Below are 27972 nucleotides of genomic sequence, written 5' to 3'. Positions count from 1 at the left end.
TAGAGAACTGATTCGGATATATCTGAGCAGATGGCAGCCTCAAACTTTTTTTCCTTTGAAGCTCCTGTTTTTCTCACCCTGCGATTCCGAGCCAGGGAATTGTCAGGTAATCAGCTCGGCGGGAGATTAACGCACAAATGAAGAAGAAATTAAAAAATAATGACAGCAAAATAAGGGGCTGGCTGGAGTTGCAGAGTTAGTAGAAGAAAAGAAGAGCCAATGTTATTTTACCTTGTCTGATCCTGCCAGCATTTTATTTTTTAAAAGAAAATTCTAAGCATCGGAACCTTTATTCACCTCAACGCTATTAGCAGGTTGCCTTTACTGGCTGTGCCAACCTCGGTAATACAGCTTGGCAGAAAACAGACGTACTCACACCTAAGAAGGCAATTCAAAGTGTATTTTTAGGAAACATCCCAGTTATAGTTTCGGGTCTATTTATAATTTATTGGCCAAGCATCACCAAATCCTTTTAACGTTCCCCAGATGAAGGACTTATTATTAACTTCTGATTAGCATCAGCTCGGTAGGACTGGCCTCGCTCGCTTTCTCTGACTAGGATTGAGCCAAAAATATTTGTAGTGTTACATAGAGATTTGGGTGGGTGGGTGGGTGTCAAAGCTCTTCTCTTTCTGTTAATATTTTGTTTACCCCTCCAAGGATCATGTTTCGCAGATATTTGACCATGCGGCTTTCACTTGTTCTCACTTTCAGGGTGTATCGTGGTAAGGATAAAACTGGTTAATGACCAGGTAGCATGATGTTAGCTCATCTGTTTTATGGTGGCTTGGAGAAGACAGTTGGAAAAAGGTCCATCTTTATAGGAGAACTGAAGTGCATAATAGCAATAGCACTTAGACTTACAGTATATACCACTTTACAGCCCTCTCTAAGGGGTTTACAGAGTTAGCCTCTTGCCCCCAACAATTTGAGTCCTCATTTTACCCATCTCGGAAGGATGGAAGGCTGAGTCAACCTTGAGCCTGGTGAGCTGCCAGCAGGCAGCAGAAGTAGCCTGCAGTACTGCACTCTAACCACTGCGCCACCGGGGATCTATGTTGGTGGCACATAATGGTGAAGGGTTGGAGATGGATCAGTGAGAACCAGTTTTGAGTATAACCTTAGCCATGGAAGTTCATACATTTCAACTGGATTTAATGGAACATAATTGTGGGGTTCAGGTAACTATTGAATGCTCAGACTAATCCTACTATGGATTAGCATGAAGACACAATTCACACAATGGATAAAATCTAGGGTTGGTCTTACAACATGCCAACATGCAACTCCCAAACCAAGAAAGATATGTTGAGGTTCTTCTAGGCAGTTTCTATTATTGCTCCTCATTGATAGACAGAATCTTGCCAAACTAAAGTCATAGTGACTGGACTAATGCTCAACATTAGGGATTAGCTCATCAACTCCTTATCATGTGGCATTGTGATTTCAAAATATTCAAGCCACTGGGTTGGATAGCTGCATTCAATATGGTGTCATGATTAGAATGATGGACTTCAGCAGATCTCCAGTCTACTGAGATGTTGGTCTTGAGTGATCCATCATCACCATCATCATCATTTAACAACCCCATAATCCCTTGTGGGGTGGGGTCTGGGCAACTGAATGGAGCTAGCAGAGTGTTTACTGGCCGGATGCCCTTACTGCCACCAATGTGGAGACTTGTTCAGCAGATATATTCTCACTGTGCCCAGAAAGAGAAATATCTGCCTCTACCTAGGATCAAACTCACAGCCTCCTGATTGTGAGGTGAGAGCTCTACCTCTAGGCCACTCCTTGGTCTTGGGTGATCATCAGCCAATAAACCATTCTTCAACCTATCTTTACTAGAATGTTAGGAAGACATTGCTCTCCAAACGTCTTGGAGGGTAGGCATATTATTTTTAGGAAAAGTCATGAAGAAATTTCAAAGTTCCCATGAGAACAATACAAGAGCACAACAGATCTTTGGTAAATGTTGTAGGGACGTCAACTCAGGATCTCTTACCATTGCTAGTGGGACAATCCCCACTAGATCCTTTTGGCAAATGAAAATTTCAGAAAGGGCCATCTCTGTCATCTTCTTCTGAGGATATTCCACTTGCCAGGATATTGGCTGGGTTCCCGAAAGGCTGCTGAAGCTGGCAATTTCAAAATTCAGACGCACAACTTCACTGAACATGTTATTATTGTTGCTTCTGCATGAAAAGAAACAGAGAAAAGGCATTAGACTAGATAGAATGGCAAAGAATGGTTTTACAAAAGATCTAGACAACCATCAAAGCAACAACACGTCATGCTGTACATGGATAATTGGGAAAGAAAGAACAGGGTAATTAAAAGCCAGAAATAACATTTGTCTTTAAGCAAATAAAATAGCCTCATTTTTAAGCATTTATAAATAAATATCGGGCGTATATAGAGAAAGTCTCAGTTTTGGGATTTTTTGGTAAAATGTGTTGGAAAAAAGTGACCAGGGCAGTTAAGGAGAAAGCAAAATTATCTGTTTAAATCTGTTATAGTGAGTTAGAGAAACTGTATACCACTTCTAACAATTGGCTTGAGGGGGAGGAATCATAATCATTAATCAATCAATCAGGTGTCACCTCTCCCCCATGCAACCTACCTGGATGCATCCATCAGAAGGTCAGTTTGAAAGATGCTTCATCTTTATTTACGCCTTCCCCTTTGCAAAATTTCAACTCAGTGGGTGTGTCTAACTTGCCCCTGGCTAGATGTTGAAGCTGGTAATCCCTTTTTGTTTGTTTTAGCTAGCACAAAACACTAACTGCACTGTTCTTACTCTGAATGGATTCAGGGGTGGGCTTAAAGTTTTTTAGCAATGGGGTCTCTGCCCGGTTGCTGGGTGGGCGTGGCCAAGGTGGGTGTGACCTAGTCAGCCTTCTGCACCATGGGGCGGGGGGCATTTTTGCCCTCCTCATTCTCCAGAGGATTTCCTTGAGCCTCCAGGAAGGTGGAAATGGCCTCCCCCAGGCTCCCGAGGCTGCCTGGAGGCCAGAAATAAGCCCATTTCTAGACTTCCGGAGCTTCCGGGAGGCCTGTTTTTTGCCCTCCCTGAGCCTCCGTGCGAGCCCTGCACTTACCTGGCATCTAAAAAGGGCTGCGAGGGGAGGGGTGGGCGGAGCCAGCCAGGAGTGAGATTTGGGATAGTGGTGAAATTCAACATTTTTTACTACTGGTTCTGTGGCCATGGCTTGGTGGGTATTGTGTGGCTTGGTGGGTGTGGCTTGGTGGGCGTGGCAGGGGAAGGATACTGCAAAATCTCCATTCCCACCCCACTCTGGGACTAGCCAGAGGTGGCATTTGCCGGTTCTCCGAACTACTCAAAATTTCCACTACCGGTTTTCCAGTACCTGTCAGAACCTGCTGAATTTCACCCCTGATTTGGGAGTTTGCTGAACTGTGCAGAATCTTCGCTAGAGGATCGTCCGAACACGGCCGAACCCAGAGCAGCCCACACCTGAATGAATTTCACAATAACACGCAACCATGCGATATCATCACGAAACCAAGTTGAAGTGAGGACAATGCCCCCTTGATCACGTTCTAGGGCCATCCATAAAATGGGTGGGGTCAGGTAGAAAGGAGAAGACAAGTGAGAAGAGGAGGATCGTCATAAGTCCTGAATGTTTCCACATTGTCTGAAAAGCCATCATTCAGTTGAGTTCATCTCCAAGACTCTCCACTAAGGATCCAATCTGAGTCGGTCAACACGTGCTGGAGTCTATCCTCAGGGAATTTCTCTCTCACCAGAATGTGTCCCAAAGGTGCTTTTTTTTCAGGAGGCAACTGGACTTTCTTATTTTTTGCAGACTGCAGGAACCATTTTCACCACTCAGTTTACCCTGAGGACAGAGATAAACCTCCAAGTGGCTTCAACAACCCCCTAAAAGGATTCAAATGACCAGCTGTCTGCAAGGAATATAAATCCTTTCATTCCCCACCATCCAGTCAGAGCTGAAGAAGCTTCTGGGATGAGAAGTGAAACATCTTTGAAGAAAAAAGAAGAAAGTCCAGTTGCCTCCTGAAAAAGCCCCTTTGGCTCAACCATAACCTGGAGGGCTGAGAATCTCTGCAGACTTTTAGCTATATAATTTGGGATGAAGACCCTTGGAATGGGCTGGGAGCAGGAATGGATTTCCAGAGGAAAAAATTGCAGACTAAGGGACCATTTGCACCACTCCGGTGACCCTGAGGACACAGGTAAACCTCCAAGTGGCCTCAATGATCCTCTAAAAGGATGCAAATGACCAGCCATCTGCAAGGAATATAAATCCTTCCCTTCCCCACCATCCAGTCAGAGCTGAAGAAGCTTCTTGGATGAGAAGCAAAACATCTTCGAAAGGAAAAAAAACAAGAAAATATAGTTGCCTCCTGAAAAAAGCACCAAAAAATACCAAAAGTTCTCCCTGAACAGATGGGATACCAATCATAAAAATATCTAGGTGTCGTCCTCCCCAAATTGTCATTATCAGTCAGCTAAACCTTCATCTCTTCTCCACGCAGTTTACCCAGAAGAATTCAAATGCTGTGTAAAAATGTTGGCACCGGACAATTTTGTTCTCCTTCCTGCTTAAAAGGAAAAATGGCATCAATTCCTTCAACCTTTTGGCTTCAAGCCTTTGAACGCTTCCTCTCGCTCTCTTCAAATTTCCTTCCACCCATTGGCCTAAAACTTTTACAAAAGGAACTCAGTGGTGTTTTTTTTTCAGATGGAAGGTAACCTGACTCCTTTCCCATCTCTTTCTTCCTTTGAGAAGCTGTCTCGCTTTTTAGTATTCACCCGATGTGCCATTCTTCGGCTGAGAATGTGGAAAACAAAAGACTGCGAGAAAGGCATCACTTTAAGGGCTTTAAAGTTGCAGAAAATGGATACAATTAAGAAAGACAGCCTCTTTAGGAAGGTGTGGGGGGAAAGAAGAGTCGCTTCTTCAAAAACAGATACTATTTTTACATTTCCCCCTTTTTCACTGTGTCAATAGGAAGCCGGCCAACTAAAAAACAAATTATAACTCTAATGAAGCTGAATTTTCCTCCCACAGGCTTATGCCCTAAGCTAGATAACTGATTCAGGTCAAGGTATCCTTTGGAAGGTTGTGATAGATGAATTCACAAAAGGCTTCTAAGAAGACAGATTAACAGAGTTGGAATGGACCTTATAGGTCATCTAGTCCAACCCTCCACTCAAGCAGGAGACCCTACACCATTTCTGACGAATGCCAGTCCAGCCTCTTCTTGAAAGCCTCCAGCGATGAAGCTCCCACAATCTCTGAAGACAACTTCTGTTCCATGGGTTGATGGTTCTCCCTGTTAGGAAATTTCTCCTTATTTCTAGCTTGAATCTCTCCTTGATCAGTTTCCATCCATTATTCCTTGTCTGGCCTTTGAGTGCTTTGGAAAATAGCTTGGCCCGCTGCTCTCTGTGGAAATGAAAGCTTCCCCCAGTTGGATAATTTGGACTCTTCCCATTGGGATTCTGTGGGGTCTCGGGAGCAAGAAGGGTCAAAATCTGCAAGACATGGGTGAAGCATTGTGATGGAAGCCCCAACCCTTTGCAGCTGTCATATTTCCTATTTGTAGATGAGCAAAAACTGGTTCAGGACCTTGGAGAGCTCAGGACAGAAGCCAGTCAAATCCTGTTTCAGCTCTTGATATTTTCATCGAATCATAGAATTCTAGGGCTGGAAGGGACCTTGGAGGTCTTCTAGTCCTCTGTTTCAGCTCTTGATAGTTTCATAGACTCATAGAATACGAGGGCTGGAAGGGACCTTGGAGGTCTTCTAGTCCTCTGTTTCAGCTCTTGATATTTTCAGAGAATCATAGACTCTGAGAGCTGGAAGGGACTTTGGAGGCCTTCTAGTCTGTTTCAGCTCTTGATATTTTCATAAAATCATAGAATCCTAGGGCTGGAAGGGACTTTGGAGGTCTTCTAGTCCTCTTGATATCTTCATAGAATCATATGGAAGGGAAAGATCCTTGGTGGTCTTCCACTCCAACCCCCTGCCCAAGGCAGGACTCTTTATTCCATCCCAGACAAATGGTTGGCCAATCTTTTCTTGAAAACTTCCAGCAATGAAGCAGCCACAACTTCCAGAAGAAAGCCATTCCACTATATTCTCACTGATGGGAATGTTCTAAATTGGATCTCTCTCTCCGTTAAGCTTCCATCCATTGTATTGGAAGATGTCTATCATGTCTCCTCTGAGGCTTCTCTTCATTAGGCTAAAGACACCCAACTCCCTTGGCCATTCATCACACGGTTTAGCCTCCAGACCCAACCAGCTTCCAACAAGCAAAGTCAATGGAGGAGTCGGATTTGCTTAACAAGCATGTGAATCATTGAAAAACCACGATGAAAAGGGCTGCAAAATCAGAAGTGACTCGGCTCCCAATTGTGATTGCACGTCAAAGGCTACCAGTAGATGTGTGATGAGTTTATATTTACCGACAAAGAAATAAAGGGAGACTAGCACAGATCTATTTCAAGCTCTTTAGCTTTCATCAGCTAGCCATACTCTTTCTGGGATTCTGGCATTCTGGGATCGCATCTCTCCACACACATCCCTGCGGCCAATCTGCTCTCACAGAGAGGGACTTCTCCTAGTGCCGTCCACTAGGCAATGCCAACGGGCGGCGCCAAGGAGTAGGGCCTTCTCTGTGATGGGCCCAACCCTCTGGAATGACCTCCCCCCCGACATTAGAACCACCACCGACTTCCACTCCTTCCGACAAAAATTGAAGACACACCTGTTCCGATTGGCTGGTCTGGCATAATCATAACTGCTACCTCCTGGCAAACATATTTTTAATCTGGTATTTTAGGGGAATTGTTTTTAAATTTAATTTTATGGGATATTTGTTGGGGTTTTAAATTATTTACTCAGCTGTACAGTTCTTTATACCTTTTTATCCTCCTTCGTATCTATTAATCTATTTAATAATTTTAATTGTTTATATGTTGTATTTCTGATATGGACTGTACACCGCCCCGAGTCCCTTTCGGGAGAGGGGGCGGTCTATAAGCGCTCAGTAAATAAATAAATGGGATGAGAGTGAGTGAGGGTCTAAGAAAAGTCTTGCCTTAGCACTTGGCCATCACAGGTGCCCCCGACATGAGTGATGTTGAGCTGGCCACACCCACCCTGGCCACGCCCCAGGTCAAACACATCCCTGATACGGCCCTCAAGGAAATCAAGTTTGATAGCCCTGCCAGTAGAGTTATCACTACTTTATCAAGGGGCAACGAATCTCTACTGAAATGAGATTTTTTAAAAATAAAAAAACCAACAGATCAGGGGTGCAAACCCTCTTTCAGCTCACACCCTGCTTGGCGTTCTCGGGGATCAGGCTTCAAAATGTAGATCCTCCCAGTCTAGTTAACTTGATGAACGTCCTTTGCAATCATGCGCTGTGATTTAATCCACAGCCCGAAGCAGAAGATGGGAAAGTGCTCGTATTTTTATTGGCTAAGCAGAGAAAATGACCTTGCAAAGAAATGCATTGAAAGCCGAAGCGTTTTAAGGAGAAAGAATGTCGGTGTGCGTGTATTTGCCAACACAGCTATTTCCCCCCTTCCCAAAGCAATTTCCATATTCTTTTTATTTAGCCACGGAAACACTTCTTCAAACTGAAGACTATAATGCAGTTCTAATATACAACAGTAGCCCGGCTGGTGCCACTGTTCTCAGCTTTATCAATCCCAAACTCAGAATTCCACTCCTAATAACAAGAAATAAAATATTCTTGAAGCTACTGGATAGAATATAGAATACTAGCTGGATACTCGTGCTTCGCTACAAAACTGGGCGATCGGGCTTGATACTTAAAAGCTTGAAAATTAATGTAGAATGTATAACTCCTTAGTATCAGAGCATGTTAATATATGGCAACTGGCAGTTGGAACAGAGTTCTTTTTAGGTGGGGAGGGGGAGTAGAATGTCTAAACTCCTAACCCACAGGCTGGATGAGTCATGCACTGGCCACGCTCATGACCAGTCTAACGAAAGGGTAGCATCAGAGTATGTTAATATAAGACAATTGGCAGTTGGAAAACTACATTTGTCTGGAAGATTTCCAGACAAATGGAAAACCTGCCATCTTGGGCCCAACGTTTGGGAAGCCAGGCTCTGCCTGTCACAAGCCAGGACAGAGAGTGACGGAAGAGTGACACCTCCTTAAAAAACCTTGGTCCTGCTGGCCCGGCTGGTAGCACCTCGTAAGGGCTCCTTTCTAGGGTTACAGGAGAAGACAGTCAACGGTTGGCAGATAAAAGAATCAGGGGAGACATGATAGCAGTGTTCCAATATCTCAGGGGCTGCCACGAAGAAGAGGGAGTCAAACTATTCTCCAAGGCACCTGAGGGTAGAACAAGAAGCAATGGGTGGAAACTAATCAAGGAGAGAAGCAACTTAGAACTGAGGAGAAACTTCCTGACAGTGAAAACAATGAAGCAGTGGAACAGCTTGCCTCCAGAAGTTGTGAATGCCCCAACACTGGAAGTCTTTAAGAAGATGTTGGATAGCCATTTGTCTGAAATGGTATAGGGTTTCCTGCCTAGGCAGGGGGTTGGACTAGAAGACCTCCAAGGTCCCTTCCAACTCTGCTGTTGTATTGTACCTGCCAGTGTCATGCTTGCAAGCCATCTTTTCTTTTGGATCTTCAGGCCTGCCACATTTTCTAGTGTCTACTTTCTATTGTGGGAGAATGGGAGGGGGGATTATACGGAGTTGGGTGATATGTAGCCATGACAACATTCTTTCTAGAAAGCCAAGGTCATCCTTTGTCTCTGCACCTCTGCACCTGACCAGAACTGGATGGGTGGAAGCTGCCAGCATGGCAGTGGGAGATTGGACCATGGGATGGACTTGTGGGTGTGGGGGGCAGGATCTTGGACTTTCAACTGGGTGGGGAAAACTGGGAAGCTTTCAGATTTGGGTTTTCCCAGATGTGCCAACATTGACATCTCTAATAAATTGGAATTTTGAGGAAACACAAGCCTCTGAGTTTTATTTCGTTGGGGGTGTTTTTTGGAACCCAGAGACAGAACTTTCGGCCCTCTCTGGATCAGCTAATCTGCGGACTGAGGTTAAGGGGCCTCCCGCACCTCCAAAATAATAAGACCTCCCTGAAAATAAGGCCAGGCGCATATTTCAGGGATGAAAATAAGAGCCTGTCTTATTTTCAGGCAAACACGGCATTTCCAAGGATACAACAGCCATTCTGAGTACAAGAAGTGTGACTCTCGCTTGACACTGCATTTGTTAGGATGCAAGTCAGCCGACAACACCCGTCTCTTCATCAAGCCAAACAGAGTAAGGACCATCCTTGCTAGACTCGGCTGTTGGTTCATCGAGAAGAACAGAATTTAGAGGACATTATGGAAGACTCCGTAATACTTTGGTACACATCTGTCGTCCTTTTCTAGAGGATAAACAAGTCACTGTCCACACTTGGGAGCTCAACACAATTGTTTGTGTCGAATGTCCATCTTTGCGTGTTGGCCCAGCTTAATGGATCAGCAAACAGAACAGAGAGTCAAATGGCTTGAACGGTCGTAACGATTTTGTCCACAATATCCCTGCCGTGAGCCATAAAAATGCGATATAGGGCAATAAAAAGGAACAATATTCCAAACTATGTAAAAATGTTAAGGACAGCCACAGATGCTGGCGAGTACCAGAGGCTACATAGAATAGATGGGTATTTATCATTGATCAGGATCTGAATTAACTGTCTGGCTCCGCTTTACTTTTTGACTCTTTAATGGGGCAGAGAAGGAGCCATCTCCCCTCCTGTTCTGCCTTCTTTGTAATTATTGATGCTTTCGTATTTTGAGAGGGAGGACAAACTTATTTATGACAAGTCAAAGAACTGAGAACATCGGAGGTGTAAATGGAACGGTCCCTTTTTTCCCCCCAAGCTTGGCTGAAAATAGGGATTCCAGCGAGGCACCGAGAAGAAGCAGGAACGCACAGAGGGTTTAACTCAGCTCAACTTGGAGGATTGGCCCAAAGTCACCCAGCTGGCTTTTATGCCTAAGGCAGGATTAGAACTCACCATCTCCTGGGGACTGGCCCGAAGTCAACCCCGCTAGCTTTCATGTCTAAGGCGGGACTAGAAGTCAGAGTCTCCTGGTGATTGGCTCAAAGTCACCTACTTGCCTTTGAGGCGGGACTAGAATTCAACATCTCCTGGTGATTGGCCCAAAGTTATCCAGCCAGCTTGGATGTCTAAGGCTGTGATGGTGAATCTATGGCACATGTGCCACAGGGTGCCACGCAAAGCCCTCTCTGCAGGCACGCCAGCTGTTGCCCCAGCCCAGCTCCACTGACTGCACATGTGCCTCCCGCCAGCCAGCTGTACTTCGTGGCTCTGCTGCGCATGCACTGGGGGCGAGGCTCACGTTGCTCCCTAATAAATGACTGGATTTCTTTTGAACTTTGTCTCGAGGCTCGTAAATCAATTAGGGCATCTTTTGGGATCCTCACAGAGAGCCAGATCTGATTTCCGTTTAATGGTTTGAATTGAATTGAATGCGCTGTGAGTTACAGTCTCTCTTCTCCCAGTTCCGACAGCTCACAAAAACGGATGCCAGGCATTGTTGGGGATCCCGGAAAGAGCAAAAAAAGCCCAAGCGAATGTCAACGATCACACCTCTCTCTCACACACACACTTGGCAATAACAACAACAGCAAAACTCTTTCTGATAGATACCTATCAATACCTTCCTGGACGCGCTTCTCCAAAGCTCGCGTCTCAGCAGTTCCTTGACATTTAAGTCAAAACTAAATTTCGCAGAAGGTCAGAGCAGAAACATGACGGGCGGCCCCAGACAAGATCAACTCACAACTAACCCTGCCACAAGCGCAAGTGGAATGGAAAGACGATGGATGAACTTTTATCTCTGTGAGGAGGTAATTCGTTTTCTCAGTGAAGTGCCAGAAACACTGTTTTGCTGTTTTAGTCCTAGAATATTGGTTAGCTTCTCCTAGCCTATTGATCAGCTGTCACATCCTTCCCGCTCCCCCCTCCCCCCAGAGAAGGGAGCTTGAAAAATAAGCACCTGTCTACTTAATCCAGTATTTCTGTTTCCAACCAGAGCTGCATGATTCCCTCTAGGCAAGAACTACATAAGTAGACGTAGGAGAGATACGACCACAGTGGCACCAGAATTAGAAGTAGAGGAGAAGGTTTCTTTGCAGACAACAGCTATTGGGTGGTATGTATTGTATGAGAAGAGCTGGAGGCAGTGGTGCAGGGATGGGTTCCTAACTGGTGTTGGTACCGGTTTGCTTCGCACATGCTTTGCTGCGTGCATATGCGCAGTTCACTGTAAACTGTTCTGCGCATGCACGAAGAATGTGAAAAACTACTAAAAACCTATGCCGGCAATGGCAGCAATTGCAACCAGGGAGCCAGTTCAGGGGCGTGGCCAGCCTGAGTCGCTGCTGGTTCTGTGACCAAGGCCAAATTACCACGACTGGTTCGAACCGGTAGAAACCCACCTCTGCAGTGGTGGTATTCAGTCAGTTCGGACTGGTTCATGGGAACCGGTAGTGGGGACCTGTGGGTGGGCTGTCCACCTGCCCCGGGTCTATGCCATCCTATTTAGCCATGTTTTCTAAGCTGCACGCATGCGTGCAAGTTGTGTGTGCAAGCAAAGTGCATGCACAGAAGGTGTGCACGCTCATAGTTTCGGTGCGTGGTGACCCGGTGGTAAAATTATGTGAAACCCACCTCTGGCTGGAGGGTGTAGTTAAGCATGCCATCAGCTTAGCATTGTTGCACTCCCACAAAACGTTCAAGCCCAACCTCTCCTGAATGCTTATCAATATTCAGTAATACTGAACTTTAGTTGACTAGATTCATCTGCGTAGGCTTGAATAAATCTTCTAGGCTAATTAGCGTGATGAGACACGGTGGCGCAGTGGTTAGAGTGTAGTACTGCAGGCTACTTCTGCCGACTGCCAGCTGCCTACAATTTGGCACTTTGAATCTCACCAGGCTCAAGGTTGACTCAGCCTTCCATCCTTCCGAGGTGGGTCAAATGAGGACCAAGATAGTTGGGGGCAAGAAGCTGACTCTGTAAAGCGCTTAGAGAGAGAGCTGTAAAAGCACTATGAAGCGGTATATAAGTCTAAGTGCAATTGCTCTTACTTTCCTTCCTCCCTTCATCCTTCCTTCCTTTTCCCTCCCTCCTTCCCTTCTTTCCATGGTGTGCAGTGGTTGAAGGCAGCATTGCAGGCTAATTCTGCCAACTGCCAGGAGTTCAATCTTGACCGGCTCAAGATTGACTCAGCCATCCCTCTTTCCACAGTGGATAAAATTGTTGGGGGCAATAAACTGACTTTGTAAACTGCTTAGAAAAGGCTGTAAAGCACCGTAAAGCGGTATATAGGTCTAAGGGCTATTGCTATTAATATCAGGCGCAAATAATCAGACCCTTCATAAGGTTGCAAGATGCAGAAGAAAACAAACTGGTCTTCAATGTTGGTGTGACTTAATTTTACTTCACTCAATCCTTTCCTGCCTGAAGCAAAGTCCCCACTCAAAGGGTGTCCCTCTTGTCATAAATATCATCAGTTCTTGAGCAAAGCCTTATTCTTGGTCTCCATTTCTCTCTCTCTGTTCTGACCGAAGCTTCCCAAGAGCCTGAAGCAAATTCCTTGTCCCAGCAAAAACCCCTTTTATTAATTGACTGTGAATTCTGCTCATTCCCATCCAGCAAAGTCTTTCAAGGGAAGATTTACAGTCACAGACCTTCTCTGGCTTGGAGAGCTGCCAGGCCGAGATCTGCAAAACTTGGCAAGGAGCCTCAGAGAGTCACAAACCGATTAAACGAACTAATTGTCTCCTGCAACTCCACTCTCCTTTCGCTCCTCTTTTAATTCCTCTTGAAGGGTCCATTCATCATCACCTGTGGCCTTACTCCCAAGTCAACCCTTGTCCCTTAGCTGTTCCCTTCATCTGGCCACTCTGCGCATGCGCACACTGGGAACAGGCTCCAGCTGTTTGTCTGCCTCACTGATGTCTGACTCTGAAGGCAGCTGATAACTGGCATATGGCCCTGGCCCCCTCTCTGCCTCCGACGCAGAGCCCCCTTCAGAGACTTCCCCAGACTCCAAGACTGGCCCAGGTTCCTCCCCAACCTCCTCACTGTCCGAATCTGCTGCCAGCTCCACTGGCCGCTGGCAGGCCACAACACTCTCAATCGTTGGTGTCTTCTGTGCTTCTCAGAAGGCTCGGACAGTTGAAGAACTGACCCAACTGAACATTTATCCGAGAAGTATTTCCTTTCCCTAATCATTGGCTTCTGCTTGCCAGTAAGCATTAAGACCTTCAGCTCCTCATCAACAGAGTCTCCGAAATACCTGAATAATATGGCTTGAAGCTTAACACCTCAAAAACCAAGATCATGGTTTTCAGCCAATTAGCCATGAATTTACCACTGATAAATTTGGAAGGAATGCCACTAGGAAAAGTCAAAAGGATCACGTACCTCAGTTCTAATTTACATGAAAGCTGGGACATGATCAGTGAAGTAAAGACAAGGATAGAGAAAATTTAACTGTTCCCTTCTCCTGGCAGTTCTGCGCATGCACACATTGGGAATAGGCTCCTGCTATTCTTCTGCCCCACTTATCTTCGACTCCGAAGGCAGCTGATAACTATCGGACAGCCCTGGCCCCATCTCTGCCTCCGATGCAGAGCCCTCATCAGAGCCTTCCCCAGACTCCAGGACTGGCCCATGTTCCTCCCCAACCTCCTCACTGTCTGAGCCTGCCACCAGCTCCGCTGGCTGTTGGTGGGCCACAACAGATTGCTCCATGCTCCAGGTCATGAGGACCAACGAAAGCAAAGCATCTCTCATGTAGAAGCACTTTAGCATAATGAGGAAGCCATGGATTTATTCAAGAAGATCCTGAGGTCACTTTTGGCATCTCTGGAAGACTCATCTAAACAAAACAGTTGCAGGAATTGGGTATGATGACTGAAGTAAAGACAAGGATCGAGAATGCTCGAACAGCATACTTCAAATTGAAAAAGGTCTTCTGCAGTCACGACCTAAGCCTAAGACTGAAAATCAGCCTTGTCAGATGTTACATCTTTTCTATCCTGCTCTACGGAGGGGAGAGTTGGTCTCTGATAGAAAACTACTTGAAGTGACTAGAAGCATTAGAAATGTGGATTGACAAGCGGCTGTTATGTATAAGCTGTGTTGACAAAATCAGAGATGAGCTGGTGAAAAGCCACTTGGGAAAGCCAAGGGAGATCATCAAAGCCATTAAAAAGCAAAAGTTAGACTATTTTGGACATGTGATGCAACACCATCCTTCCCTTAATTCTCCAGGGAAAGATTGAAGGCAAAGGAGGTCCAGGCAGAAGAAGAATCTCATGGCTTCAAAACCTAAGGGACCAGTTTGGACAAAACTCAGCAGCACTTTTTCGTGCAGCTGTTGACAAAAATAGGGTTGGCCAACGTGATCGCCAACGTCCAATGATGGATATGGCAAAAGAAGAAGAAGAAGAATCATTGGCTTGAGATATCAACTCCACTCTCCAGAAGACAGATGTGCAACCAAGATATGGAGTCAGGTTTGACCCCTGTGATGTGACGCAGGTGTCATCCCATGAGGTTTGGTAGCACTAGCAAAGATGAGGAGGTGCATCTGTAGGTGACACTCAAGACTACTTTCTTCCTATTAGGACAACTTGCTCCTCTAATCTCTGGAGAAGATAACCTTTTCACCAGTTGTTAAATAAAGACTGGACCAATTCATTTTGGGTCCATAGAACAGAGCACATCTTAACTTCCTGTTCTTACCTAAGTTTCCTGAGACAGTAAAAATCACACACTTAGTCCCAAAAGTCCTCTTTTTATTTATGTGAATTATGTTAATTCACACCCTGTAATGAGTCACAAACAGTTGTGAAGAATCCAACAGAAGTCTGCCACAACCTTTCGGGATAAAGCTGATAAGCATCCACCTTTATCCCCCTTGAAATGCTGCCAAAGACCTAATTGCCAATTAGTTTTGAAAGGCCAAATGGAGCACAGAGTCAAAACAGAGCTGCAGAGTTTAAACCAACCAGAACGAACAAAGTTGCTTCCTGCAAAAGCTCACTTCCGTTTGCTCCACTTTGTTGGAGGGGCCACTAATCTCCAAGCCTTACTCCCAAGTCACCCCTTTTGTCTTAACTGTCCTTGCCTTCTGGCAGCTCTGCGCATGCACGCACTAGAAACAGGCTCCCTCTGTTCCTCTGCCTCACTGATGTTAGACTTTGGAGGCTCCAGAGGCAGCACATAACAACCAGATGGCCCTGGCCCCATCTCTGCCTCCGACACAGAGCCCTCATCAGAGCCTTCCCCAGACTCCAGGACTGGCCCATGTTCCTCCCCATCCTCCTCACTGTCCGAATCTATTGGCCAGCTCTGCAGACCGATGGACCACAACATTTCCATCAAAATATCAAAAAGTCTTGGTCATCATAGGTGATGATTTATTAAAGTAAGAACATCGCGGAAAAAGTTAGGGGAATAGAGTCTCCCTCTGTTCTCCAAAATTTAGAGATCCATTTGATGTTCCCATCCACATCCAATTTTTATGATCTGCAGCCCCGTGTGATGTTTTCCATCCGTAATCCCGGGTAAGCAATTCTCATCTTAACTGGAGGACAATGAAAAATTAATCTCCGCTGAATGTAACTAAGTTTTTCAGAGCAACAGCAAAACTACTTAGGCATTATCACTTTCCACAGATGTTCCCTGACTGCTTTCATTTACAAAAATACCTGTCATGTTTTACTGTTTCCTTGAGGAAAACCACACAAACACACCATCGGTTGGAATTAATAAATTTTTCCCTGCGGAAAAAGGTTTTGAGAAGAGGCATTCAAGCTGCCATTCTAACACTGATCAGAAATGATTGAAAAACAATGAACGGGGGGGATAGCTCCCTTCTTCTCTCGATTAAGCTTCGATGTGCTTAACTACAAAAGACTGCTCAATCTTATTGCATAATCACCTCTTTTTATCTCTCATGAACATCTGCTTCTGCTTCTGGAAAAGCTGAGGTGTCACAAGTGAAAAGTGTGTCTACAAGGAGGAAAAGTGCCTTGAAGAAAATGATGGGGATGTCAACTCAAGTTATCTCTTGATACCTTAAAATGGTGTTTCTCAACCATCATCATCATCCTCTTTTAATGATCCCCATAAGTTTGGGCAACTCAATGGAGCACGGTGTTTACTGGCCAGATGCCCTTCCTATCGCCAACGTGGAGTTTTATTCAGCAGATATATTCTCAACGTGCCCAGAGAGAAAAATATCTGCCTCTACCTAGAATTGAACTCACAGCCTCCTGATTGTGAGGGGAGAGCTCCATCTCTAGCCCACCATGCCACTCCTGTGTTTCTCAACCATGGCCACTTGAAAATGTATGGACTTCCAGAATTCCTCAGCCAGCATGACAATCTTAAGATCTGTGGACTTCAATATTAAGATGTATGGACTTCAGCATGACTACCTAAAGATGTGTGGACTTCAACCTTATGATTCATAGACTTTAACTCCCAGAATTGCCCAACCAGCATGACAACTTTAAGATGTGTGGACTTCAACCTTCAGTTGCGTGGACTTCAACACCCAGAATTCCCCAGCCAGCACAATAACCTTACAATGTATGGACTTCAACCTTAAGATATGTAGACTTCAACACCCAGAATTCCCCAGCCAGCACAACAACCTTACAATGTATGCACTTCAACCTTAAGATATGTAGACTTCAACACCCAGAATTCCCCAGCCAGCACAACAACCTTACAATGTATGGACTTCAACCTTAAGATATGTAGATTTCAACTCCCAGAATTCCCCACCAGCACAACAACCTTACAATGTATGCACTTCAACCTTAAGATATGTAGACTTCAACACCCAGAATTCCCCAGCCAGCACAACAACCTTACAATGTATGGACTTCAACCTTAAGATATGTAGACTTCAACTCCCAGAATTCCCCAGCCAGCACAACAACCTTACAATGTATGAACTTCAACCTTAAGATATGTAGACTTCAACACCCAGAATTCCCCAACCAGCACAACAACCTTACAATGTATGGACTTCAACCTTAAGATATGTAGACTTCAACACCGAGAATTCCCCAGCCAGCACAACAACCTTACAATGTATGGACTTCAACCTTAAGCTATGTAGACTTCAACACCCAGAATTCCCCAGCCAGCACAACAACCTTACAATGTATGGACTTCAACCTTAAGCTATGTAGACTTCAACACCCAGAATTCCCCAGCCAGCACAACAACCTTACAATGTATGGACTTCAACCTTAAGCTATGTAGACTTCAACACCCTGAATTCCCCAGCCAGCACAACAACCTTACAATGTATGGACTTCAACCTTAAGATATGTAGACTTCAACACCCAGAATTCCCCAGCCAGCACAACAACCTTACAATGTATGGACTTCAACCTTAAGATATGTAGACTTCAACACCCAGAATTCCCCACCAGCACAACAACCTTACAATGTATGGACTTCAACCTTAAGATATGTAGACTTCAACACCCAGAATTCCCCAGGCAGCACAACAACCTCACAATGTATGGACTTCAACCTTAAGATATGTAGACTTCAACTCCCAGAATTCTCAATCAGTGTGACAACCTTACAATGTATGGACTTCAACCTTAAGATATGTAGACTTCAACACCCAGAATATTCACTCATCATGACAACCTTCAAATGTGTGGACTTCAACTCCCAGAATTCCCCAGTCAGCAAGGCTCCCCCCCCTTCTAATTCACCAACTAGTCAGCACCTTCAGCTATATGCCTTGTTTCACATCCTAGTTTTATTTATATTTTTAAATGTATGGGTTGAGTCCCATCGTTTTCTTCAAGGGGATTAGAACAAGTGAAGATGGTGGCTTTAATTTTGTGATCGAAGCCCCACCCTTTTTGACAGGTCATGGATGCCATCTTTATTTTTTAACCCCACCCTCCGATGACTTTGATTTAGGGGAGGATATATTAACCTTGAACCTCATCCCTTCCAATTATTTCCATGCTCCAGACGGTTCCATTTTTTAAGTAAATAAAAAAAAATCCACTGTACCTTTCTGTCTGCAATAAATCCAGATAATTTATACACTTGCTTTGCCTCAGCCTTTCTGCTGAATTTGTCTAGATCTTTCTGGCACCATGGCACAGCTACTAATTCAATGTTTTTATATTGCACTGTTCCATTTTTTAAAAAGGTATTTGTGAAATAATAACAGTGACAAAAGCATCCACAATATAGATATAATGCCTCAGGAAAAAAAAGGCGCCTTCTGGGTGTGAAAATCCATACTCCCATCCTGGACTGGTGACAACTTGTGTTTCCCCCCACACACAAAATAATCAAAAAAAAAATCTCAGAGCAGTTTGCAATCATAAAATATACATTCAATCAATCCAAGCCCAGTGCAATAAACAAGCATCAAGAAATATGAGCATCATAAAAATTAAACAGAAATTGTTCAAAAGAGCAGACAAAGAGCTCTCTTTAAAAGAGTCAAAATGAGAGAAACATTATCTGAACTTAGCCACCACAAAAAAGAGAACACGGTGGGTTGTTGTTTTTTTTAACCGCAGAAGGAATCACGGTTTAGCAGCTAAAATCCATCAATTGTCAAGGCTTTGGAACTCATGAGGGAAAGCTACTTCATGTGGCAAATAAAAGCATACCTGCTTCCTCCTAATTTTCTGCTTACGAGGTTGGTCTAAGCCAGCTTGGGATCCAAATCCTACCCACTCAGGGATCACAACCAGGCTAAGATGGAACAGTGTTGTGTGTCCTTTGGTGGAGATCTGTAGCTCCAGGCAAAGAACAAAAGATCCAAGGTTCAGTCCATATTTCCAAGTAAGGATGAAACCATTCTTATAGCTAGTCAAAACTAAGCTGACATGAAGAAGCTTCTAAGGCTTCCATAGTCCTCATCTACACCTAGATTGCATAAAGTCCTACACTTGATCACAGGATCTCTACACAAGCTAAAAAGGGTGGGTTGAGTGATTATGGAGATTGTAGTCATATATATCTGGAGAATGTTGGAGAAGACTTTTGAGAGTTCCTTAAGACTGCAAAGGAGACTTCAAAGGAGAAGTTGTGGGAGCTTCATCACTGGAGGCTTTCAAGAAAAGATTGGACAGCCATCTGTCAGAAATGGTGTAGGGTTTCCTGCTTGAGCAGGGGGGGGGTTGGACTAGATGACCTACAAGGTCCCTTCCAACTCTGTTTGTGTGTATCTAAGATGATCAAAGGCCTGGAGGCTAAAGCATACAATGGATGGTTGCAGGAATTGGGCATGGCTAGTTTAGTGAAGAGAAGGACCTTGATAGCAGACATGATAACAGTCTTCCAATATTGGAGGGGCTGCCACAGAGAGGAGTGGGTCAAGCTATTCTCCAAAGCACCTGAAGGCCAGACAAGGAATAATGGATGGAAACTGAACTTGGAAATAAGGAAACATTTTCTGACAGTGAGAACAATCAACCAGTGGAACAGAAGTTGTGGGAGCTTCATCACTGGAGGCTTTCAAGAAGAGACTGGACTGCCATCACTTAGAGATGGAGTAGAGTCTCCTGCTTGGATGGGGGATTGGACTAGATGACCTACCAACTCTGTTAATCTGTTATCTATTAAATCAACCCTGACTGTCCTTTGGAAGGACAGATCCTGAAGCTACACTTGATCCCAGGATCTCTACACAAGCTAGAAAGGACTGTGTTGGGTGATGATGGAAATTGTAGTCACAGACATCTACAGATGTTGTGGAAGACTCTTGAAAGTCTCTTGGACTGCTAAGGCGACCCAATCAGTCCGTCCTAAAGGAAATGAAGAACCCGGGCTGTCCTTTGGAAGGACAGATCCTGAACCTCAAATACTTTGGTCACCAAAGGAGAAGAGAGGGCTCCTTGGAGAAGACCCAGAGATCAGAAAAGATGGAAGGCCAAAGAAGACGGAGAAGGGAGGCTTAGATAGTGTCATCGGAGCAGTGGGCGTGAGTTTGGGCAAACTCAGGGAATCAGTAGAAGACAGTGGGACCTGGCGTGGTACGTCCATGAGGTCATGAGGAGTCAGAAATGAATTAGCAACTGACCCACAAAACCCCAAGAGAAAGTTACGTGTGTGAAAGCCAAACATCTTGGAAAAGAAGAAGATCTCTGATAGGTTCACAAAATCTCCATTTGTGAACTGGAGTGAAGTTAAACATCAGCACCATCTTCTGGCAGACAGTATAATGCAGGAACTAAGCCCTAGGAACTCTTGACGTGTCTCAAAACACAGGCGTGAGGTGTTCGGTGGCTTCCTATAGTCTTCTCCACCCTTCGGTTTGAGGTGAGAATGGAGGAGAAAGGGCAATCTTGCTACACAGCTGGAACTACTTCTACAGGCCAGGGTGCAAGATTGCTGCGGACACCTTCTTATGAATTTAGAAACCCTTTTTAGTTGACTTTCACCAAAGTCTCCCTTCAGAGGTCTTTGGGTAGGATACGAAATACGTTGTTCTCCAATATAACTGTTTATAGAGGTAAATTTCTTTGTTGCCTAAACGGAGGCAGGTGCAGAGGGCTGGCCCAATTCTCATGCAAGATTTAAAATACTGTTCCAAGTGCCAAGGGAACTATCTATCTTCTATCTATCTATCTATCTATCATCTATCTATCTATCTATCTATCTATCTATCTATCTATCTATCTATCTATCTATCTATCTAGGTATCTATCTATCTATCTATCTATCTATCTATCATCTATCTATCTATCATCTATCTTCTATCTATCTATCTATCTATCTATCTATCATCTATCTATCTATCTATCATCTATCTATCTATCTATCTATCTATCTATCTATCTATCTATATCTATCCATCCATCCATCCATCCATCCATCCATCCTCATCCATCCATCCATCTATCTATCTATCTATCTATCTATCTATCTATCTATCTATCTATCTATCTATCTATCATTTATAATCTATCATCTACCTGTCTATCATCTATTATCCATCCATTATCTCTCTCTCTCTCTCTCTCTCTCTCTCTCTCTCTCTCTCTCTCTCTCTCTCTCTCTCTCTCTAATTTATCATCTATCATCTACCTGTCTATCATCCATCCATCCATCCATCCATCCATCCATCCATCCATCCATATATATATATGTTCGTAGATTTTCACGGGTGTAGGTATGCTGGTTTTGTTGTATTCGGGTCTTTTCCCGTGTAGGATTGAGATTGTCTTTGCAACGTTTCGGCAAGATCTCACCTGCCATCTTCGGCCTTGGGCTTATCCACTCTATCTATCTATCTATCTATCTATCTATCTATCTATCTATCTATCTATCTATCTATCTATCATCTATCTATCTATCTATCTATCTATCTATCTATCTATCTATCTATTTCTATCTATCCATCCATCCATCCATCCATCATCTATCATCTATATCTATCTATCTATCTATCTATCTATCTATCTATCTATCTATCTATCTATCTATCTATCTATCTATCTATCCATCCATCCATCCATCCATCCATCCATCCATCCATCCATCCATCCAATCATCTATCATCTATATCTATCTATCTATCATCTATCTATCTATCTATCTATCTATCTATCTATCTATCTATCTATCTATCTATCTTCATCATCATCATCATCATCATCTACCTGTCTATCTATTATCCATCCATCCATCCATCCATCCATCCATCCACCCACCCACCCAACTATTACATACTTTACTATATCTGGCCTTAGGGCTTAATAGACTGATTGATTCATCAAAGCCGAGAAAACTCAGGATTCCTCCTGTAGGAATCTTATCAGTGGAGAGTTATGAAGAAGTCAGTGCATCCCTTGGACCTGCCCTGCGTGAGGCTATAAATAGGAAGCGCTTGACGCAACGCCTGGGAGATTCCTGGGAGGTCACCCAAACAACCTTCAACAAATTGAAAGAAGCGAAGCAAATGGATCACTAATCAAATCAATTTCCTCCGGGGGGAAATTGATTTGGAATTGAAAGAGAGAGATGAGTCGAGCGTGATTGGTATCGTTAAGCCAGAACATCAAGTTGATGAATAACAGCCATTATGTCGCACTGTACAACGTTATAAGTGGAGGAACTGCCTGCTCAAGTGATTGGAGTTAACAAGGGGAAGATTTAGGCCTTGCAGGAGAGAAAGCGAAGGATCTGGGAGGCCAATCCTTGACTTGGAACTCAAGAAGAAGATGGAAAACCCAACCCTAAGGACCATACTGGTGTTACAGGACAGAACAAAATGACAGAGCTGGAAGGGACCTTAGAGGTCTTCTAGTCCAACCTCCTTCCCAAGCAAGAGACCCTATACCCATGATGGTGGACCTATGGCATGTATGCCGGAAGTGCAACACAGAGCCATCTCTCTGGGCACGCCAGCCGCCACCTGTTGCTCTTCCGAGTTCCAGCGTGCACATGCGTGCAGGCCAGCTGGTCTTCAGGTGCGGGGGAGTGCCGGAAACTGGAAGAGCTGCTCCCTGGCATGCATGCCTGCACCAGGAAGCTGAGCTTCCAGTTTCTGGTGTGTGCATGCGTGCAGGCCAGCTGCTCTTCGGGGCGCATGTGTGCAGAAACCAAAAGACCAGGTGAGCGGTGTGCATGCACATACTGGAAACCAGACGCTCCGCTTCCTGGTGCAGGCATGCGCACCAGGGAGCTGCTCTTCTGCTTTCCAGTGCTCCCCCATGCGCATGCTCCTGTTTCAGCACTGTCCAGTTTCTTCTTGAAAACTTCCAGTGACGGAGCATACGTAACTTCTGGAGGCAAGCCATTCCTCTTCTCTAGGTTGTTTCTCTACTTCATGGGTTTCCATCCTTTACTCCAAGTTGCATGATGGGATAGTATCAACCTCCCATATGGCCCCCATCCTGACTTGCGTTCATCAAACCCTACAAGACCTCTGCTCTTTCTCTTTCTTTCTAGTTCGTAAATCTACTCTAAGTAAATCACGAGAGGTATATTTGCCCAGCCTGTTGTCAAGATTTCTAAGGCGTTCTTCATTGAAGCTAATTCCTGGGAAGGAAAGTGGGACCTCTCGCCGTTTAACCTGGGTTAAAAAGCCTCTACATGATTCTAGAAGATAGTTGAGCAGAAGCAATGTGTGAAGTTTGTGCAACTCGTCCCTTATCATGGGCACAAATCTCTTTTGCCATTTTGATCACCAGCTAGTGAGAAACTGGTTACCACAATATTTAAAAAAAGGTATTGAGACTCTAGAAAGAGTGCAGAGAAGAACAACCAGGATGAATGAGGGGACTGGAGGCTAAAACATATGAAGAACAGTTACAGGAACTGGGCATGGCTGGTCTAGGGAAGAGAAGAACCAGGGGAGACAGTCTTTCAATATTTGAGGGGCTGCAACAGAGAGGAAGGGGGTCAAGCTATTCTCCAAGGCACCCAAAGGCCAGACAAGGAAGAATGGATGGAGAGATTCAACCTGGAAATAAGGAGGAATTTTCTGACAGGGAGAACAATCAACTGATGGAACAGAAGTTGCCTTTGGAAGTTGGGGGAGCTTCATCCCTGGAGGCTTTCAAGAAGAGACTGGACTGCCATCTGTCAGAAATGGTGTAGGGTCTCCTGCTTCAGTGGAGGGTTGGACTAGATGACCTACAAGGCCCCTTCAAACTCTTTTAATCTGAATATATCAAAAGCCTGGAAACTAAAACATATGATGAACGATTGCAGGAATTGGGCATGGCTAGTCTAGTGAAGAGAAGGACCAGGGGAGACAGGAGAGCAGTCTTCCAATATCGGAGGGGCTGCCACAGAGAGGAGGGGGTCAAGCTCTTCTCCCCGAGGCCAGACAAGGAAGAATGGATGGAAACTGACCAAGGAGAGAAACAACCTAGAACTAAGGAGACATTTCCTGACAGTTAGAACAATTAACAAGTGGAAATTCAGAAGCTGTGGGTGCTTCATCACTGCAAGTTTTCAAGAAGAGACAGGAGAACCATTTGTCCAGAATGACATAGGGTTGCCTGCCCGAGCAGGGGGTGGGACTAGAAGACCTCCAAGGTCCCTTCCAACTCTGTTAATCTGTATCTATCTACCTCCAAGGTCTCTTCCAACTCCATTATTCTGTTACTCAATGGAACGCCTTGCCTCCAAAACTTATGGGCGCTGCATCGCTGGAGGTTTTTAAGAAGAGATTGAACAACCATTGATCTGGAATGGTAGAAGGTTTCCTTGCCTGAGCAGGGGGTTGGACTAGAAGACCTCCAAGGTCCCTTCTCTTATTCTATTCTGAATGCCGATAGGCTTCAAAGTTATCTGTGATTTATTTTTTATTTTCTTTTTCGTCAACAGCGCATTGTCTGGAAAAGTTTGGGGCCTTGCTGCCTGCAGAATGCTAATGGGATTGTTATTCACTTTCTTTTAAAGATGTTAGATCAAGGGGTTTCGGCCCCTCCCGGCCTTCCAACTTTTATTGCCTGGGTGATTTATTCTTCTCGCCATTATCGAAAGCCAAGGAAGTGATTTCTCTCGCTGAAGTCAGCTGCTCGCGAATTCCAGCAGATGTTCTGATTTCCATGGTGCTTTGAGCCTGCAGGGGAGGGAGGGGCCCGGAGCCCACCTCTGTTATGCATCATTTTGTCTTTTTGTTTTGTTTTGTTTAAAGTCACAAACCCTTCTCGGCCCAGGATGATCAAGCGTGGCTATGAAGATAGCAAAAGGGGGGTGGGGAAGGCGTAGAACAGGGGAGGCAGAGAATATATATTTTCCGTGCTTTCAAAAAAGGAACAAGGCAAGAATCGGGGTGCACAACGCAGGAGCCGCGGTGGGGCAGTGGTCAGAGTGCAGTACTGCAGGCTATTTCTGCTGACTGCCAGCTGACTGCAGTTTAGTAGTTCGAATCTCACCAGGCTTAAGGTTGACTCAGCCTTCCATCCTTCCGAGGTGGGTAAAATGGGGACCCAGATTTTGGGGGGCAACAGGCTGACTCTGCAAACCGCTTAGAGAGGGCTATAAAGCATTGTTAAGCGGTATATAAGTGCCATTGTTATTGCTGTTCCTTCCTTCCTTCCCACAATGATTAGAATGTAGTATTGCAGGCTAACTCTACCCAGTGCCAGCAGTTCGATTCTCACTGGCTCAAGGTTGACCCATCCTTCCATCCTTCCGAGGTGGGTAAAATGAGGACCCAGATTGTTGGGGGCAAGAGGCTGACTCTGTAAACCGCTTAGAGAGGGCTATAAAGCATTGTTAAGCGGTATATAAGTCTAGATGCTATTGCTGTGCTGTGCTGTGCTGTTCCCTTCCTTCCTTCCTTCCTTCCTTCCTTCCTTCCTTCCTTCCTTCCTTCTTTCCTTCCTTCCTTCCTTCCTTCCTTCCTTCCTTCCTTCCTTCCTTCCATGGCGTGCAATGTTTAGAGTGCAGTACTGCAGGATACTTCTGCTGATCACTGACTGCCAGCAGTTTAGCAGTTCGAATCTCACCAGGCTCAAAGTTGACTCATCCTTCCCTCCTTCCGAGGTGGGTAAAATGAGGACCCAGATTGTTGGGGGCAAGAGGCTGATTCTGTAAACTGCTTAGAGAGGGCTGTAAAGCATTATGAAGCAGTATATACGTCTAAGTGTATTGCTCTTCCTTTCCCCCTTCCTTCCTTCCTTCCTTCCTTCCTTCCTTCCTTCCATCCTTCCTTCCTTCCTTCCTCCCTCCCTCCCTCCCTCCCTCCCTCCTTCCTTCCTTCCTTCCTTCCTTGGTGGGCAGTGGATAGAATGCAATTCTAGCAACTGCTATCACTTCCGTCCTGACTGGCTCAAGGTTGACTCATCCTTCCCTCCTTCCGAGGTGGGTAAAATGGGGACCCATATTGTTGGGGGCGAGAGGCTGACTCTGTAAACTGCTTAGAGAAGGCTGTAAAAAGCACTATGAAGTGGTATACACGTCTAAGTGCTATTGCTATTAAGCATAATCATTTCTGGCCAGCTCAGAACTGAAGTTTCTCAAAAGAGCAGTGAGGAACATTGAAAAAATGGTTGTTTTTTGCTCAGCTGAATTTCTGAGACCGCTCGATCGATGATTGCAGTCACAGTGAGGTCTGAAGTCTTCACCGTAAGAATTTCTCTCACCCCGTTACAAGGTTGTGTTGTCAATTCAGCGTCATTTAGCCTCCTGGATGGTCAGATCTCGCCCTGAGATGCTCCTTTTTCGGGAATCCGCAATTGGATTCCTCTCCCATCTGCTGATTATCTCCAGCTTCTCCTCTTTCCCTTTCTGCATCCTTAAATCTCTTGACTCCGAGGAGGGTGTCAAAAGCCCTGCTGCAAAAACTCAAGAGGCAGGAATCTGGGGATCTGCGTCCCGTCTTGGAGATAAATAGTTCTGTGAAATCGCTTCGGAAAAAGGAAAAAGGCAAAACAGAAAACCCCCCAAAAAGCCAGCCCACCACCCGGGAGCAGAATGATCCCATTAAGGGAATGTAGACCGTTGCCAAATTAAATTAGTGTTAATAGAAATAACTGCTCTGTGCAGATGGGACTGGTGAAGAAGCCTTTGGAGGATTCTGAGAGCCTGGTTCTGTGGGGGAGGGGGAGAGAGGAAGGAAGGAGGGATGGAGGGAGCGAGGGAAGGAAAGAAGAAGAAGGAAGGAAGAAAGAGAGGAAGGAGGAAGGAAGGAAGGAAAGGAAAAAGAGAGGGAGGAAAGAAATGAAGAAAGGAAAGAGGGAGGGGGGAGAAAGGAAGGTGGGAGGGAAGGAAAGAATAAAGGAGGGAGGGAGGAAGAAGGGATGAAAGAAGGGAGGAAGGAAAGGAAAAAGGGAGAGGGAAGAAATGAAGGAAGGAAAGAGGGAGGGAGGGAAGGAAGGAAGGAAAGGAAAAAGGGAGGGAGGGAAGAAAGGAAAGGAAAGAGGGAGGGGGGAAAAGGAAGGTGGGAGGGAAGGAACAAAGGAAGGAGGGAAGGAACAAAGGAGAGGGAGGAAGAAGGGAGAGAAGAAGGGAGGAAGGAAAGGAAAAAGGGAGAGGGAAGAAATGAAGGAAAGAAAGAGGGAGGGAGGAAGGAAGGGAAGGAAGGAAAAAGGGAGGGAGGGAAGAAATGAAGAAAGTAAAGAGGGAGGGGGAAGAAAGGAAGGTGTTAGGGAGGGAGGGAAGAAATGAAGAAAGGAAAGAGGGGGGGAAGGAGTAAAGGAGGGAGGGAGGGTACATAGGTAGGAAGGAAGAAAGAAAGAAAGAAGGGAGGGAGGAAAGGAAGGGAAGGAAGGAAAGGAAAAAGGGAGCAGGGAATAAATGAAGAAAGGAAAGAAGGGAGGAGGGAGGAAGGAAGAAAGGGAGGAAAGAAGGGAGGGCGGGAGGGAGGGAGGAAGGAAGGCATCCCAGACTAGGACAGAATAGAATAATCTAAGTTAGATGCATTTTCGTGGCCCATGTAAGCAAAACGAAGACGTGATGCCAGAAGCTGAAGATACAGGAAATGCTGGGAAATGCAAGAGGCTCCCAGAGGTCACTCATGCGCCCGTGGACGTTCTCAAGGGGACCAGAATTCCCTGTTCACAGAAGAAGGAAGAGCTCCTTGTGCCGGGAGTTCTCTTTAGGGGGAAAAATATATCTCTTTTCCTTTTTTGCTATCTGCAGTTTGATGGAATGGGTGACAATACCCAGGGGAAAAAGAAATTGCTCCAAGAGTTTTGGCACATTAGCTTTCCACTCCCATCCCTTCGAGCCACCCTATCAATAAATGTGGCTTCGGTGCACGGGAGGGAAGACGGCGCCCTCCGAGATCATCTCAAAATAAAAGAGAATTAATTAAGCCTTGCATCTCGACGGGTTTCCCAAATGGGTGGACACATCTGTTGCTTTCTTCCCCGCGGATGGGAAAACAGGGGAAGCTCTCTCGG

The 27972-nt window shown here is 45.1% G+C and overlaps 1 protein-coding gene across 1 annotated transcript in view; it reads right to left on the bottom strand.

Annotated features, from left to right (window-relative positions):
• Window positions 1-27972, bottom strand: part of LOC309399054 (transmembrane protein 132C-like) — a gene marked incomplete at its 5' end in the record, with an annotated part of 191604 nt that overhangs the window by 40158 nt on the left and 123474 nt on the right. The window contains one exon of the mRNA XM_081966520.1: window positions 2006-2195. Within this exon, the coding sequence (XP_081822646.1) occupies window positions 2006-2195 (190 nt within the window). The remainder of the gene's footprint in view (window positions 1-2005; window positions 2196-27972) is intronic.

The sequence above is a fragment of the Natrix helvetica genome, assembly GCF_964273705.1.
Source record: "Natrix helvetica genome assembly, chromosome: 14".
Taxonomy (NCBI): domain Eukaryota; kingdom Metazoa; phylum Chordata; class Lepidosauria; order Squamata; family Natricidae; genus Natrix; species Natrix helvetica.
The sequence above is the reverse complement of the archived record's forward strand: the minus strand, read 5'-3'. Positions and strand labels throughout refer to the sequence as shown.